The sequence below is a fragment of the Leopardus geoffroyi genome, chromosome A2 (assembly GCF_018350155.1).
Source record: "Leopardus geoffroyi isolate Oge1 chromosome A2, O.geoffroyi_Oge1_pat1.0, whole genome shotgun sequence".
NCBI classification, from domain to species: Eukaryota; Metazoa; Chordata; class Mammalia; order Carnivora; family Felidae; genus Leopardus; species Leopardus geoffroyi.
In genome coordinates this window covers 40,666,416-40,680,953 of record NC_059331.1, presented here as the reverse complement: position 1 = coordinate 40,680,953, position 14,538 = coordinate 40,666,416, and the positions used below count along the sequence as shown (strand labels likewise).

The window sequence follows — 14,538 nt, the reverse complement described above, 5'->3', positions numbered from 1 at the left end:
ACTGTATTTTTCATCCCTGTGAAGGCAGGAGGAGGCGGCTGAGCGCACAGAGCACCCGAGGGTGCTGCGTGCGCGGGTGAGCCTGTGACGCGTTTTCCGATGATGGGATTACCGACTTGAAAAGGACATTCAGCATCTTCGTCAAACAATGTGCGTCTCTCTGTCGCCAACTAGTTTTTCATTTTTACTGGGACAGCCGTTCTCTCAGAAACAGGTCTGTTGTAAAGAACTTCCTGTCTCTAAGATCTGTGCCTCTTGGATCCGCGGTATGAAATGCCTTGGTTTGTATCACAGTACCGGTGAACCTCCTTTTACACCGTTGTGTTTCTTACTCCGTGAAAGCAACATGTTGCAAATGAAACTATTCTAGATGGTTGTACAAAGGAAGGGGCATAGCTACGGCAAATAATCGCTTTGGTAAGTCCTGTTTTAGGCATAATGGGTACAAGTGTTTTTCATTCTTGAATCCAAATACTATGTAATTGATCGTAAGAGTGGAAAACCAACCATGAGTTGCCTTTGAATTAGTATCCCTTCCGCTCTTCTGCCCGCCCCCAAGCATGATGCTCTTTTTTTTTTAATGTTTATTTATTTTTGGGAGCGGGGGTAGGGGTGGGGGGGGTCAGTGGGCAGAGGATCTGAAGCAGGCTCTGCACTGACAGCAGAGAGCCAGATGTGGGGCTTGAACTCATAAACTGTGAGATCAGGACCTGAGCCAAGTCAGGGCTTAGCTGCCTGAGCCACCCAGGTGCCCCCAAGCGTGAGAGTCTTGGACTCCTAGCTCACAGATGTGTCTTTCTAGAGTGGCAATTCTCAATACTGTCACCTAGGAACTATTTCAGGAGGTCTGTGGGGTCAAAACTATGTTCATAAACATCAAGAGTTTGATAAACATCAAGATGTTATTTTTTTCTTTTGCTCTCATTCTTTCCTGCATGTACAGTCCAGTAGAGTTTTCTTGAAGCCATCACACAGCAGAAATGACTGAATGCAGAAGTGAAAGACCAGCTGTCTTCAATTAAGTTAGACATAGAGGGCTTTGTGAAAATGTAAAACAATGCCATTCTTCCTGCAAAATTCTTTTGGTTTTGGAAAATACAGTAATTTTTTCATAAAAATGTTAGTTATGTTAATATGTAATGGGTTTCTTAGTGCTATTTTAAATGAAGGAATCGGCATTTTAAAATTTCTGATCATTTCTAACATTGTAAACATCAATAGGTGTAACCCAAATAAACAGCAGCCCTTCAACGTTGTCAATAATTTTTAAGAGTGTGAAGGCTTCCTAAGACCCAGAAGTTTGAGAAACATTTCTGAAGCACAGGGCAATATGTGATAAAATTCGCTTCTGAACAAGGTTGGAAAGTTTTGTAACAAAGACTAAAAGGGTTTGCGTCAGTTCCTTATCCATTGAGCTGGAGCCCATTTGTCTATTTTTCTGGGGACGTGCAGGAAAAAAGGTGGGTATAAGCTACTGTGACACACAACAGCTTACCACAAAATGACCTAATGGTCCACAGCTTTGGGGGAGGAAAACCAAGCTCCCTCTTGACCTCTGTATAGGGTACTTCCGGTTTACCCTACAGGGCACGGGTTTGTGAGGCATCCGTCTTCATGTGCTCTTTCAACCAAAGGACAGGTGTTGTCCCAGTGCCTGCACAGGGCTGAGCCCCGGGGAGATGCAGACACAGTTCCCTGCCCTCACGAGGCCGACGTTCTTACCCAAGGACACAGCAACAACAAACAGCCTGAATGAACAGGAAGACTGAGGAAGTGAATGGGGTGATATAACAGTAATTTGGAGGATTGAGAAATAAATTCATGCCAGGTACCCCAACAAAGGCTTTCCTAACGAGGCTTCATTTGAGCCGAGATGGGGGTGCTGAGTGGGTAGGAAGAAGAAGGGAGGGGCATTCTGGCGGAGGGAGCCCTGAGGAAGGACGTGGCTTGCTGGGAGTGAAGTGAGCACCAGTAGATAATAGAAACCGATGGACAAAGACCGGAGTTTACAGGGTATGGGAAGCCCTGTGAAGAATGTGACTCTAATCCGGGTTTGACGAGAAGTCATAGCAGCATTTTTAAGGAAAAAAAGTGATCGTGTTTCTGCTTTATAAAGACCGACCTGGCAGCCTTATGGCGGATACCCCGTGGGTAGGCAAGAGAGGAAGCAGAAGGTGCATGGGGCGGGTCTTAGCATCGTCCAGGTGGAGTGGACGGTAAATGGAAGTGGAAGGAATTGAGATCTCACTTGGGTTACAAGAGAGCAGAACTACAGATGGAAGGCTCTGGGTGAGGGCAGTGGACAAGCATGACCTCTGGTTTTGGCTTGACAGCTTGTGTTTTCTTACATCGTTCCAACAAAACTCTGCAAGGTACTTTGTTGCCTAGCTCTTTAGAGATCAGGAAACCGAGCCCTCAGTAACTTGCTCATGGATCCAAACGGCCCTTCTCAACATCAGAGCAAGTCAGAGGTCACTGCCGCTGCCCAGCGCCATCTGTGGCTTCTTTTCCCTGGTGGCACGCCTCAGCTGTTGGCTCTAGCCACGATAGTGACACCAGGTGTGGGTCTGAGATGGAGGTTCCCTTCCTCCCCCTCCAGCAAAAGCCGGGACTATTAGCTCATCTGTGACAAGTTGCCATGCCTCATCTTCTGGGTCCGAGAAATGGGACCAGATGTATCTGCTGGCCACCAGCCCAGGTGGGATTTTATTTACTGTTTTACTCACATCCCAGGTGTGTCTGGACTCCCAGAGAAAGGGAGCATTATTCTTCAGTCCCTGTGATGCATCTTGACAGGATGTGGGAGTCCTCCTGGGAGACAGTTCAACCTTTATAACATGGAGTTGGGGTGAGGGTTTGGAAACAGTGGTGAGATTTTTAATCGTGAATGATTTGGGCTGAAAAAATATTACCTCTGCATTTCATTGAGGTGGTGGGGTAGTCATTTGAGAAAAGAAAGTTGTTGTTTGTAAAGCCATCCAACTTAGTGGGTCAGAGGCTGGATGAAGGGAAACAAGAGGCAAGGTAGAGGAATCAGTTCTTAAAGGCGGCCGGTCCTCACCTTCCATGTGTAATTGCAACTCCCTGCTTTCTAGACACACAGCACAGAGCAGAAGGGGGTTAAGTCTAGGCAGACACGGAATATCAGACACAGATCTGTAGTAGACAGGGACAGTTAGCTCAGTGGCATGAGCTCCGAGGAATCTGCCAGCGTCTGCATAGCTGAAGAGATGGCACGAAGCTGGCTGCTTCTCTTCCTTCCAGTGAGCTGGGCAGCCCTGTAACAAATAACTTTCTGCTTTGGGAACTGCAAATGCACTTTAGCAGTGATTATCTGCTTGCTCACCTTTAGGGCAGCCTGTCTCCTTACAACCCCCGGGTTACTTTGCATACACACATATATACCTTGCAATTTAAATTTTTATATTTTATTCATATGTGGCAGATTTTTCCTGCAACTTGGGAAAGCACTAAATATTATACGAATATTATTCAAAACATGTGCATTCCACAAAACTCGTTTATATGCCATCATTATCTGCAGCATTAAATACATTTTATATCATCAGAAATTTTATGATATATTTAAAAATGAATTTCTACTTAGCTTAAATGCGTTAGGGTTTTTCCTAAGAGACCTTGCTAAAAATGCAGTCATGTTTATTTGTAACTGCCAGAAAATGGCTTACAAAATTGTTAGTGTCTTTTATTATTCCCTACCACTGGAGCACTTGCTTGTTAATTAGAGAAATTTCAACTGTCATAGTTGGCAATTATAGCTTCTGTATCATTGTCTGTTATGAATAGTCAATGAGAGCTGATTAATATGCATGAGCAGCAGTCTATATAGTGTGTGCATTGGACCACAATCCAGCTGCCAGAGTCCCTCAGAGGAGGGAGTGGTGTGTGTGTATGTGTGTGTGTGTGTGCGTGCGTGCGTGTGTCTGTGTGTGTGTGTGTGTGCACGCTGCGAGGGAAGGAGGGGAAGCGTGGAAGGGGAGAGAGTTGTTTTCAGCCTTGGAGAGCAACGCCAATGTGAAGTGTTGCAGCCGCCTGATGCACCTGAGGCTCTCCGAGGATACCTTCATGCCTGCACGCAGGACGCTGCTTTTCCCGGGTGCTGGCGCGTACTGAAGCCTTCCTTTGACGTTCCTCTAAACATGGGATGCAGTTTGTGCAGCCTGCAGAAGCAAGAGGAGCAGTACAAATTGCTCTATGAAGTTTGCCAGGTAACGCTTTGCCTTTTATTCCGGGGGCGTGGGCAGGCACTCACCTGGCAGCCGGTAACTTCTGGGAAAGGAATTAGGGATTCCGGTGCGTACTTGTATTCTGACCGAGACCGCCTTGCGGACTTTTCTCTGTATTCTCTGTTAAATCTCTTGGGTAATTTCCCTCCCAGGGGCACTTCCTTAGGTGCCTGTATTTGAATATGTAAAGATGTTGACAGTCATAAAGTGTCTTTCCAGCAGTCCTGTCACAAAGCTCCTTTACAAGTGACTGCCCTCTGGAGTGTCAGCGAATGTCTTGGGAAGGGTCAAAGCGTGGTCACCCTTTGAACAAGTTGGAGAAGAGACGGGGATGATGATTAATGCCCGTGCCGTTTTGTCTCTGTTTACAAATAGTTAGAAGGCGTGCCTTTCAGCAGAGCACAGGCATCTACCGCAGACTTGATTCTTTGAGCAACTTCTTGTCCTGGGACATGTGGTTCACATTTATGCTTCACTCTTGCCATTTCTGTACCTCGCTCTGTGAAAATGTTAAGAACTTCAAGAGCAGGTGGCTTGATCTTGGGTGCCATCATCCACAGCAGGTGACTTCTCGAAACTTCTGTATCATTAGTCACGTGAAATTTCAGTGGAGATGAAATAGGACATGTAAGGGATAACCCAGATAACTTACCTGACATTTGTGTGGAGTGTTTTATTTTTAGATATTCAAGTTTTATCCTGAACCTTGAGGTTTTCATAGTGTTGTTGGTAACCTGACTTGGCAGTTAAGTATTTTCCCCTTCAATCATTCTAAATCTTTCCAATTTTTCTTCATTGATCTAAAAATTATAATCCTGTTAAAAAGGTTTTTTTTTTTAAATTACAATGCTAGAATAAGGTCTTTATGGTCAGAAAAAAATGGTGCTTATTCCTTAATTTATCACACTGAGTCGCATATTAACATATTCTTTAAAGAGCCAGACAGTTTAAAAATAGAACTGGATTAGCCGGCAGTTGGGCACCATTTTTGCACAGGCCACCAGAGGGCGCTTAACATTAAAAAGACACAGCGAAACAAGGCTGCTTCTGTGGACAATCTAATGATAGAATGACCCTGGGTAAAGAAAAGGTGTGTGTGTGTGTGTGTGTGTGTGTGTGTGTGTGTGTGTGTGTGTGTCTCTGTCTGTCTCTGTCTCTGTCTCTGTGTGTCTTCACTGAAGCATACAGAATGTCAAACCTTTGGGGGCTTGGTCATGCCCCCCACCCTCAACCACCCCTTATACAGAGGGCACATATCTTACAAAACACGAGCATTTTAAATCAGTGTTGGTCATACACTTCTGACCTGCGACTTCACACCCAGGACTCCGCTGGACTCTTCTGTCCTTTGAAAGCAGTCTGGGGGCACACTGGAAACCTGGGCAAAAGTGCCCTTGGCACTGGAGATCTGCCCTCCATCCCTTGCGTGATCACATGGTGATGTTGTAATCCACATTTTGCCAGGTTATCATGTGCGATGAGCACGAAGTCCCCGGTTCTCAGTGAGTCAGACGTTCAGAAGCAAACCACGCAGAACAGCAGAACCATCACCAGGGTGGTTATGGTGAAGACTTTCACTACTGTGTATATAATATAAGGCATAAAAATGGAGTCTTAATAACTTGCTGGGTATTTTTTTTCTTTTGGTCATCATGCACAAAAATATTATTTAGGATCCATTGCTGTAGGTGTATTAATTACACTGGCCCCCTCCACAATGCGGTTACCCTGCCCTGTGTCCTGCAAATCTGTGTTCACTTGTGCTTTATTCACCTGTATTACTTGGGCTCTTTCCCCCTTGGCCCCCAAAAAGAAAGAGCCTGGATTCTGTTTGTTTGTTTTTACTAGGTGAATTTATGTGGAAATATTTCTGGCCAACGCATCATGCAGTAAATTGCTGATAAATGACTTCCATCTGGAATACACTTTGTCAGCAATTTAGGAAGCCATGCAGATTTATTTTCAGGAAACTCAAACTACTTTTCGGACCCATTACCCTTGTGCCAACTAAGTAAAATCCCCTTTCTCCTATTCTTTGCGAGTCCTGAACCATAGCATAAAGGAATTCACAAAACACTTGCAGGAATTAATAACTGCATTCCCCTTCTTATTATGCAAAGCCTTATTAAAAGCAGAGAAATTAAGGTTTCCATAAATTACAGTTCCAGAAGGTCCAGTGTGTCTGGCTTCAGTAAGCCCTCGTAACAGCAGCACAAAGAGGATCAAATATTCTGGGGCTCAGACTTGATCCTTTCCTCATCCAGAGATAATTCAAAGAGATGCTCTTCATTAGGGCCTTTGGCAAGCTGCCTACAATTTCTTTTTGGGGCTGCTGTGAGCTTAATGATGCAGAACAATGGCTTTGCCTCTTGTTGCACACATACCTTATTGTACCTTTAATCACATTAGAAAAACAACAGCAACACATGAAGTTGCCTGGTCGTTAAAGGGCACTGCGGAGAGCACACACGTATGAGTGATGCCTGCCCTGCGTTACAGGATACGCCGAGATATTAGGGGATGTCTGCAGTTCTTCTGAGGACAGTACAAGACAAGTGTCCTGCCTGCCCTTTCTGTTGAGGTATAGCAGTCTTTGTGCTTTCCCGGTCACTGTAGAGTACCAGGGAGCGTCAAGACAGGGCCCGTGCCTATGGGACATTTTAAAGTTTCAGTTAGCAGTTGTTTCCTGCTCTGGAAAAGTACCCCATCTCGGACCACTCAGAAGCATGGCTGCTTCCAAGAAAAGGAGGGAAACAGGAAAGAAAGATGCCTTCAGGCTATCAAGGGGGGCATTCTTCTACTTGGATAGATTAACTGCCCAGAATATCTCATGTTCAGGGGGGTGATGGGCTAGGGAGCCTGGGAGCTCTAGAGCTGTGGCCAGAACCTGGCTAACACTGGCCACCTGGTTATGGGCAAAGGGTGTGCGAGCAGTGTCACCAGGGATGGAGACATCTGTGGCTCCGTTGGCTTGGTGCCAGAGACCTCATCACTGGCCAGGCATGAGCCCTCCCCACAGCTGTGTCCTTTCAGGACAACGGGAAGGCGGGTATGGAGAGATGCTTTGATGAGGGCTTTCAGATAGAGGCCAGGGGGAGCGGAAGGGGTTATCACGCCCATTCCCTCCACCTCTTCTAAGGTCTCAGGTCAGCCAGAGAGTCTGCAGAATAGTGATCTTTGCTCACTCGATTGGGCAGTAAGGAATTAATTCTGTTTGGGACTTAGGCTTCAAAGTAGAAATTGTAATAACTAATACATTCACTGAAGTCTCCATGGACATTTTCAAGACGGCAAGGGAAACATACTGATAAAATTGCGGCGATGTTCATTGCAGCAACCACAGGATTATTTGCTGAGCACTTACTATGTACCAGCACTTTGCTAAGTGCTGACTGTGCATTTCTCCATCAAATCCTCACAGCAGCACCAAGGGGTTGGGGATATTACTATCCCCGTTTCCAAAATAAACTGAGACACGAAGGAGACACAAATGGGGGTGGCCGCAATGTCTGTGCTGTGATTCCGAGGTCTGAATTCTTCTCTTATAGAAATCATTTTTATCCAAACCAGTGAAGAGATCACCTGTATTATACGGAAGGCTTAGCTTAGTTTTTAAAAATCATGCTCACCTTTGCGGAGCTCACACGGAGACCCTGCGTTCTCACTCAGGGCCGGCCATGTGCTGCTTGGCACCTCTCTCAGCCTGGGGACGCTTGGGTCTGTTCTCTTACAAATGAGAAGGCTTGAGACAGGGCCTCTGGCCCCTCATGCCAGGGGAGGGTGGTGGACACAGGCGAGAGCAGAGTTCCCATCACCTTCCCAGGCACGTTTAAGAATGGATCATTTAGGGGCGCCTGGGTGGCGCAGTCGGTTAAGCGTCTGACTTCAGCCAGGTCACGATCTCGCGGTCCGTGAGTTCGAGCCCTGCGTCGGGCTCTGGGCTGATGGCTCAGAGCCTGGAGCCTGTTTCCGATTCTGTGTCTCCCTCTCTCTCTGCCCCTCCCCTGTTCATGCTCTCTCTCTGTCCCAAAAATAAATGTTGAAAAAAAAAATTAAAAAAAAAATAACGGATCATTTAAGAAAGTTCACGTTCTTTTGCCTCTCAGGAGCAGCAGCAAAACAATAGGAGTAATCCGTGCCTTTTATGCCGTCTGAAGTTGTTGGTTTTGAGAGTCAGCCAGGCTGTGATATGATAGAGCGTGGACAGAGTTAATGATGGTTAATTGGATGAACATAAACTCGACCTCCATATAGAAGTGCTGAACGTGGTTTAGCATTCCTGCAAGTAAGAGTGTGTTTGCTTCAACAACCTATCAGTTCACGGAGCTTTATTATTAGAAGCAGCTTCACAAACTGATTTGGTATAGGCAAAGCAAGAGGAAAAAAACAAAAAAAAACCGTCTCTTCTTGCCCGAGTGACATGGCACCTATCTGTGGCTGAGAAAGTCACGTTTTTTCATGGGGGGCATTTATCCGTCACTAGTACTTGTTTTCCCATCAGTTAACAGTGGACCATAAACCTCTTTAATGTAGATGAAGCAATGGGAAGGACAGGCCGAGGGTTAGGCCAGGGCCCGCTCCCCTCTTTCTACGTACCTCTTCTTGCTGTACAAAGTATTAGGTGACCAGAGAGGGGTTCTCTTGCTTTCCTCTTAGAACTGAGGCCAGTTGGCCACCACCCCAGCTTAGATGTCCTTCTAAGTGTTCCCATGAGCCCCGGCACACCGCTGTATCCCTGCACTGAACCTCCGTGAGGTCCTGTGCACCTCCGTATCCCTGCACTGAGCCTTCCCATGAGGCGAGCATATTCTGTTCCTCGTTTCAGTGTCATCTGTTAAATCATGCTCTTCAGTTACACTGCGAAATCCTGGGAGGTCTAGTCACCACCTTTACCCTCAGCATGGGATTGGTTGAACACGATGGATTTTGTATGTGCTGGTAGGGCATCAGGAGCAAGACCGGAAACAAGGGTGCTGGTCAGGAACCCCCGAACGAGCTGTTGGATGAGATGACTGTGATTTGGATCAAGAAGGTGCAGCTGGAGACCACGGGGGCTGCAAGACATTTACTTTTCATTCATTCTGCCAACACGTTTGCCCAGCCAGCCCCGTGCCCAGAACCGAGATTCCACTCCCTGCTCACTGGCTCCGCTCTGCCCCTAAGATAAAACTAACTCGTTAACTGTGGCCTGCAAGGGCCTGTGTGGTCTGGCTTCTTCTTACCTCTCCAGCAAGCTGCCTGCCGTGTGCCCATTGTGTGTCTGCTCTGGTCCTGGCAGGCTTCTTGTAGCCCCCAGAACCCACCTTATTCCTTCCCTGTAAGACCTTACAACTGGTTGTTCCCCTCCATCTGTAACATAGTTCACCAGTTCATCCTTGAGGACTCAGCTCGAACATTCCTCTCCCCAAAGACCTTCCTGACCCAAGAGGTTCCCCCACCTCCACCCACGATCTCTCTGTATACAGTTTATTTCCTTCCTAGCACTTAACATAATTTCACGTACCTGTTAACTTGTCTGTTGTCTCCAACCGCCCAGTCCCCAGGAAAATGTCAGCCCCATGAATGCGGGGACTTTGTCTGGTTCTATGTGACACCCCAGGTCCTGACATATAACCAGTAAACTATTCAGGACGTGTTTACCAAATTGGCTTCTGAATGAGGAATGTATCAAGTAGGTCTCACTTTGGTCTGGGAAGGCATTTAGCAGTGACAAATGAGTCGATGTCCCAGGATCCTAATGGCTTCCATAGATACAGCTGCATACTGCCATGAGGCAGGTGGTTCATGGTCACAGGGGAGAGGACTGCCCCTCTCTGCATTCCCATGACACGCCTGCCATGGCTGGCAGAGAGAAACATATGGAACACTGAAAAAATGTAGCTTTAATAAATGACTTCTCTTGCACTCATTAATAATGCAAGGAGAGGTCATGGCTATATTGGGTGTGGGGGAGAGGAGGCACAAAAGAACACCATCAGCAGCTCCAGAAGCATGCCAGAGCCAAAATAACCCTCCTGCTTTCTCTGACCAGTGTGGGATTCAGCAGGGAACATAGCATCCACTCTCTAAAGCTCACAAAGCTCCACGTTTCTAGAAGCATCACCTTCACCGGTGTGGCAGGTGTCATAATATTGGTGAAATGCCATGAGACTCTGCTGCCTAACAGCAAGTACTGTGGTGAGAAAAGTCAGGAATGAGTTTGTCTACGTCAGATGACCTGCTTTCCCAGTTCTTCACCAAGGGCATGCTGAGTTGTGTGTGTGTCTGTTGGTCGGCTTTGGGCAAAGGGTCCCTTTTCCAGTCTCCTGGTCATCTGGTCTGGCAGGGTAATTTCTCCCAGTGTATCTGGTTACACCCATCAGTTTGTAATAAAGAATAAGCTGAAATACTGCACATGTGAAAGAAAGTTGTTAACATCAGTGTTCGATTGTGGAATGCAAGTATCTTGATGTGAGGGGCAGAAGGGATCAAGGAGAGCTTTTCTGACTGTTGAGGGGTATCCAGAAGTTTCAGCATCACCATCGCGTAGGAACTTGTTAGAAACGTGGGTTCTCCAGCCACACTCCAGACCTGCTGAGCCAGAATCTCTGTGAGCGGAGCCAGCAGTCTGTGTGGAACCAGGCGTCCAGGTGAGTTAGCTGCTCATTCAGCCTTGAGGACCTCTGTTGAACGTTAAACCAAAAATACTGCAAGAGGGAGGACTCTTAAGTTACCCAAGATTTCGGGCAGATTCTCTTAAGTCTTCCTTTGGATGAGTTGGTAGCAGGAAGAGCTCATTTCTCAGATACTTAGGTTCAGATCAAAACATAACCATCTGTTGGTTAATACCAAAAAACAAAAGGTCATTTTGTTTCGATTAGGCAGGGCTTTTTTCAAGCAAGTTGTTCTATAACATCTAATTTACAAGTGGAAAATTGAAGGTTCGTGACGTTTTGTCTGTTAAAAATTTATGTGCACATATAGACATCACACATTTACACATGTTGGTGTGTATGCAGGTAATACGTGTGTGTGTAAATGTGTGGGTATCTTCTACAGATTAAGCTTCAATTTTCTTCAACCGGTGTCCCTCTCAGAATTACCTGAGGTTCTAGAATTATCCTGCATCCTCCTAATGTTTACACCCTCCTATTCCTACAAACACTACCTTCCCGATAGTAAATGGGAAATTAATCTAATAAACGTAATCCCCAATAATGTGAATGATGGTAAGCACAATCCTCCTGCCAGAAGAAAATGTGTTTTTAGAAAGGACTTGTGAACCAAATGAACCGTAATTTGCAGAATCCTGGGTCAAATAAGTAGAGCACGGTCCCCTTTCTGATGATGAAGCGTGTGGCCATCACCATGATGGCAGGTCCCGATTGATAGACCCTGCTCCTGGGACACTTCCAGGTTGCAGGACTCGGTCTAGCTGTATGTGTCAATGAAACAGTACCACTGACCGATCCTTAATAATGATCTTAGTGTACATTTTTATGGGTTGTGTCAGAGGATAAACAATTGTAGAGGTCTTCATAGGTAGTGCCAATTTACCACCCCCCCCCCCAGTAAGCCTCTTTGTATGACACCCACCAGCAAATAAGTATCTGCCTCGCCTTGCCTCTCATTCCCATATTCACTGGGTATTAAAGTTGTTCTCACTTCTTCCTCTTTTTTTCTATTTGATAGAAAAAGGAAGTGGGGTAGAGGAGGGGACTCTTCACCTGTAACTTGCGTTCTTACACCAATTTCAAGGTACAAAAGTTCCTTTAGGGCACTGGTTCTCAAGCTTGAACATGGCATCAGCATCACCTCGTGGCCTTGGTAAAAGCACAGAGTCCTGCGCCCCACCTCCAGTTTAGATACTGCTGATCTGGGGGAGCACTCCTTGGGAACCACTGCTGTGAGAGGTATGTGATTACGTATGGATGAATGGATGGGTGAACGGATGGACAGACTGAGGAGGGGATGAAAGGACAGGAGGGAGGGGGGGAGTGAAGGCAGGCAGGCATGTAGGGTGTATATCTCTTTGGTTTTATTAATGCCAGACAGTCTTTCAACATCATAGTGGACAGGTTCTTGATCCACATCCCTACCTGATGTTGCCTGACTTCTTAATTTTTCCATTGCCGTGAATATAAAGAGGTATCTCACTTTGGTTTAAATCTGGTTTATTCTTGATTATTAATGAAATAGAGTATTCTATTTTTGACGTGTATATTGGCCATATTGTGTTTCCGTTGGTGTGTGTGCGGTGCCCGTTCAAGTGTCTGCCCCAGTTCTCTCTTGGATTTTTCATCTTTTTCCTTTGATTCATAGGATTTTTAAAAGCATAGTCTGGATACTGGTCCTTTATGAGATAGGAGTTGGAGGCCTTTTCTCCCAGTTTGTGGCTTGTCTTTGCCCTCTCTTTATGATGTATTCCAGTTGAACCAAATCCCTTAATTCAACATAGTCAAATATATCAGTCTTTCCTTATGGTCTGTGCTTTTAGTCTGTGTTAGGAAATACACTTTCTATGGTGAAAGCCATAAAGCTACTCTCCTATATTTTCTTCCAAAAGCTATATATAAATGTTGCTTTTCACAGAAAGGTGTAAGGCTGGAGTCGACCTCACTTTTTTAGTATGGATCCCCTGGCACCACTTGGAGAACAGCCCATCTCTTCTCCATCGAAGGGCACTGCCCTTTTCCCTGTGTCAAGTTTGGGGCTATTTCTGGCCTTTCTGTTCTGGCCATCTGAGAGTCTCCCTGCACCAACCTCGCACTAAGAGTGTCTGTTTTATTGTGCTATAGTTTTGCAGTAACTCTGGTCCCCTGGGAGGGCAGGTCTCTCTCTAGTGCCACCTTCTTGAGCTCTTGGCACTCTGGCCACCCACGGACGTGTGATGTGCAGCTTGTCAAAGTGACGACTTGGTAGGCTCTTCTCTCGAATTGGGGGATGGGCTCACAAGTAGTCAGCGTAGCATTCTTTATATTTACGTGTATCTTAACAAAACTTTTAATGTCTTCAGTACTGAATAAAATATGAAGAACAGCCCCAAGAAGAAATATCGTAGATTATTTTTTTAAGTTTATTTATTTTGTGAGAGAGAGAAAGAGAGAAAGAGCACAAGCAGAGAATGGGCAGAGAGAGAGAGAGAGAGAGAATGAATCCCAAGCAGGCTCTGTTGTGAGCACAGAGCCTGATGTGGGGCTCAAACCCACAAACTGTGAGATCATGACCTGAGCTGAAGTCAAGAGTTGGACCTTTAACTGAGCCACCCAGACTCAGGATATTCACCCAGAAATATCATAGATTATAAAAAGCCTCCAGGGGCGCCTGGGTGGCTCAGTCGGTTACACACCCGACTCTTGATTTCAGTTCAGGTCTCGATCTCAAGGTTGTGAGTTCAAGCCTCGTGTTGGGCTCTGCACTGGGCATACAGCCTGCTTTCAAAAAATAATAATAAAATAAAAAATAAATGTTAAAAAGCTTCCCTCCCCCCTCTAAACTCTGAAGAAAAATAAACCAGACGCAGTAATAATGGGGAGGAAGGAGTTAGCTGTCTGTAAAGATCTTTAAAAAGTATTAAAATGCTGGTTACTTTTTTCCTTAACATAAAGCATTCTTCATCTGCAAACGAATTCTCTGAAATGACACCATTTGTTGTAACAGAAGACATCTGTGAGACTACACTTAGAACTCGTGTCTTTACAAACACATCTCTTAGGGGTTGACATGTTTGTGTGTTTCTATATAAAGAAGTCTGAAGGAAAAATTTTTGTCTTTTTTGTGAACAAACAATGCATAAACCAAATAACGCAGACAGACACGATTCACAGCATTAAACCAATGAAAACAGAGTTAATTTGTGAGACATGTGGGAAAATAACAGTTTCCTCCCAGTGTGTTAAACAGTGTACCGCGGCCCAGGCACATTCCTGTTTCGCCATACGTGGTAATTAATTAATCCCCTCCTCTGCCCAAAAGTGTCAGCGGTGTGGCACGTAACGTTAGAAGCGACATGCATTTTAATAAAAGAAAACTCTAAAGAATATGAACCGATTTTCCATTATCAAGCAGCTGTTTACTGTTTAGGGAGTCTGGAAAACCTAGAGAGAAATTAGTATCCTTCATACTGGTATTTCAGTTGGCACCAGGAGATGAAAAGCAGTGGGTATTTCCCCCCAGAATCGAAGCGGTATTTTGCATCCAGGATTCTGTTCCTTTTTATCGAGCTATAAAACGCCTGGCATGAATGACTTGTATTGCAACCACTTGGCATGTTAGGTACCAGCTGCCCTCTGTTGCCCTCACTTGCGTGTAT

The 14,538-nt window shown here is 45.5% G+C and overlaps 1 protein-coding gene across 2 annotated transcripts in view; it reads left to right on the top strand.

The window, feature by feature from the left end:
• The window catches only part of PDZRN3 (PDZ domain containing ring finger 3), a 241,796-nt gene that overhangs the window by 187,965 nt on the left and 39,293 nt on the right, over positions 1–14,538 (top strand). The window contains exon 1 of one of the 2 annotated variants that reach the window (XM_045493566.1): positions 4,008–4,229. The exons of the other annotated variant lie outside the window; for it this stretch is intronic. Coding sequence (XP_045349522.1) covers positions 4,161–4,229 — 69 coding nt within the window. The 5' untranslated portion in view covers positions 4,008–4,160. Of the gene's footprint in view, positions 1–4,007; positions 4,230–14,538 lie in introns of those variants that run through there. 2 annotated transcript variants of the gene reach the window in all.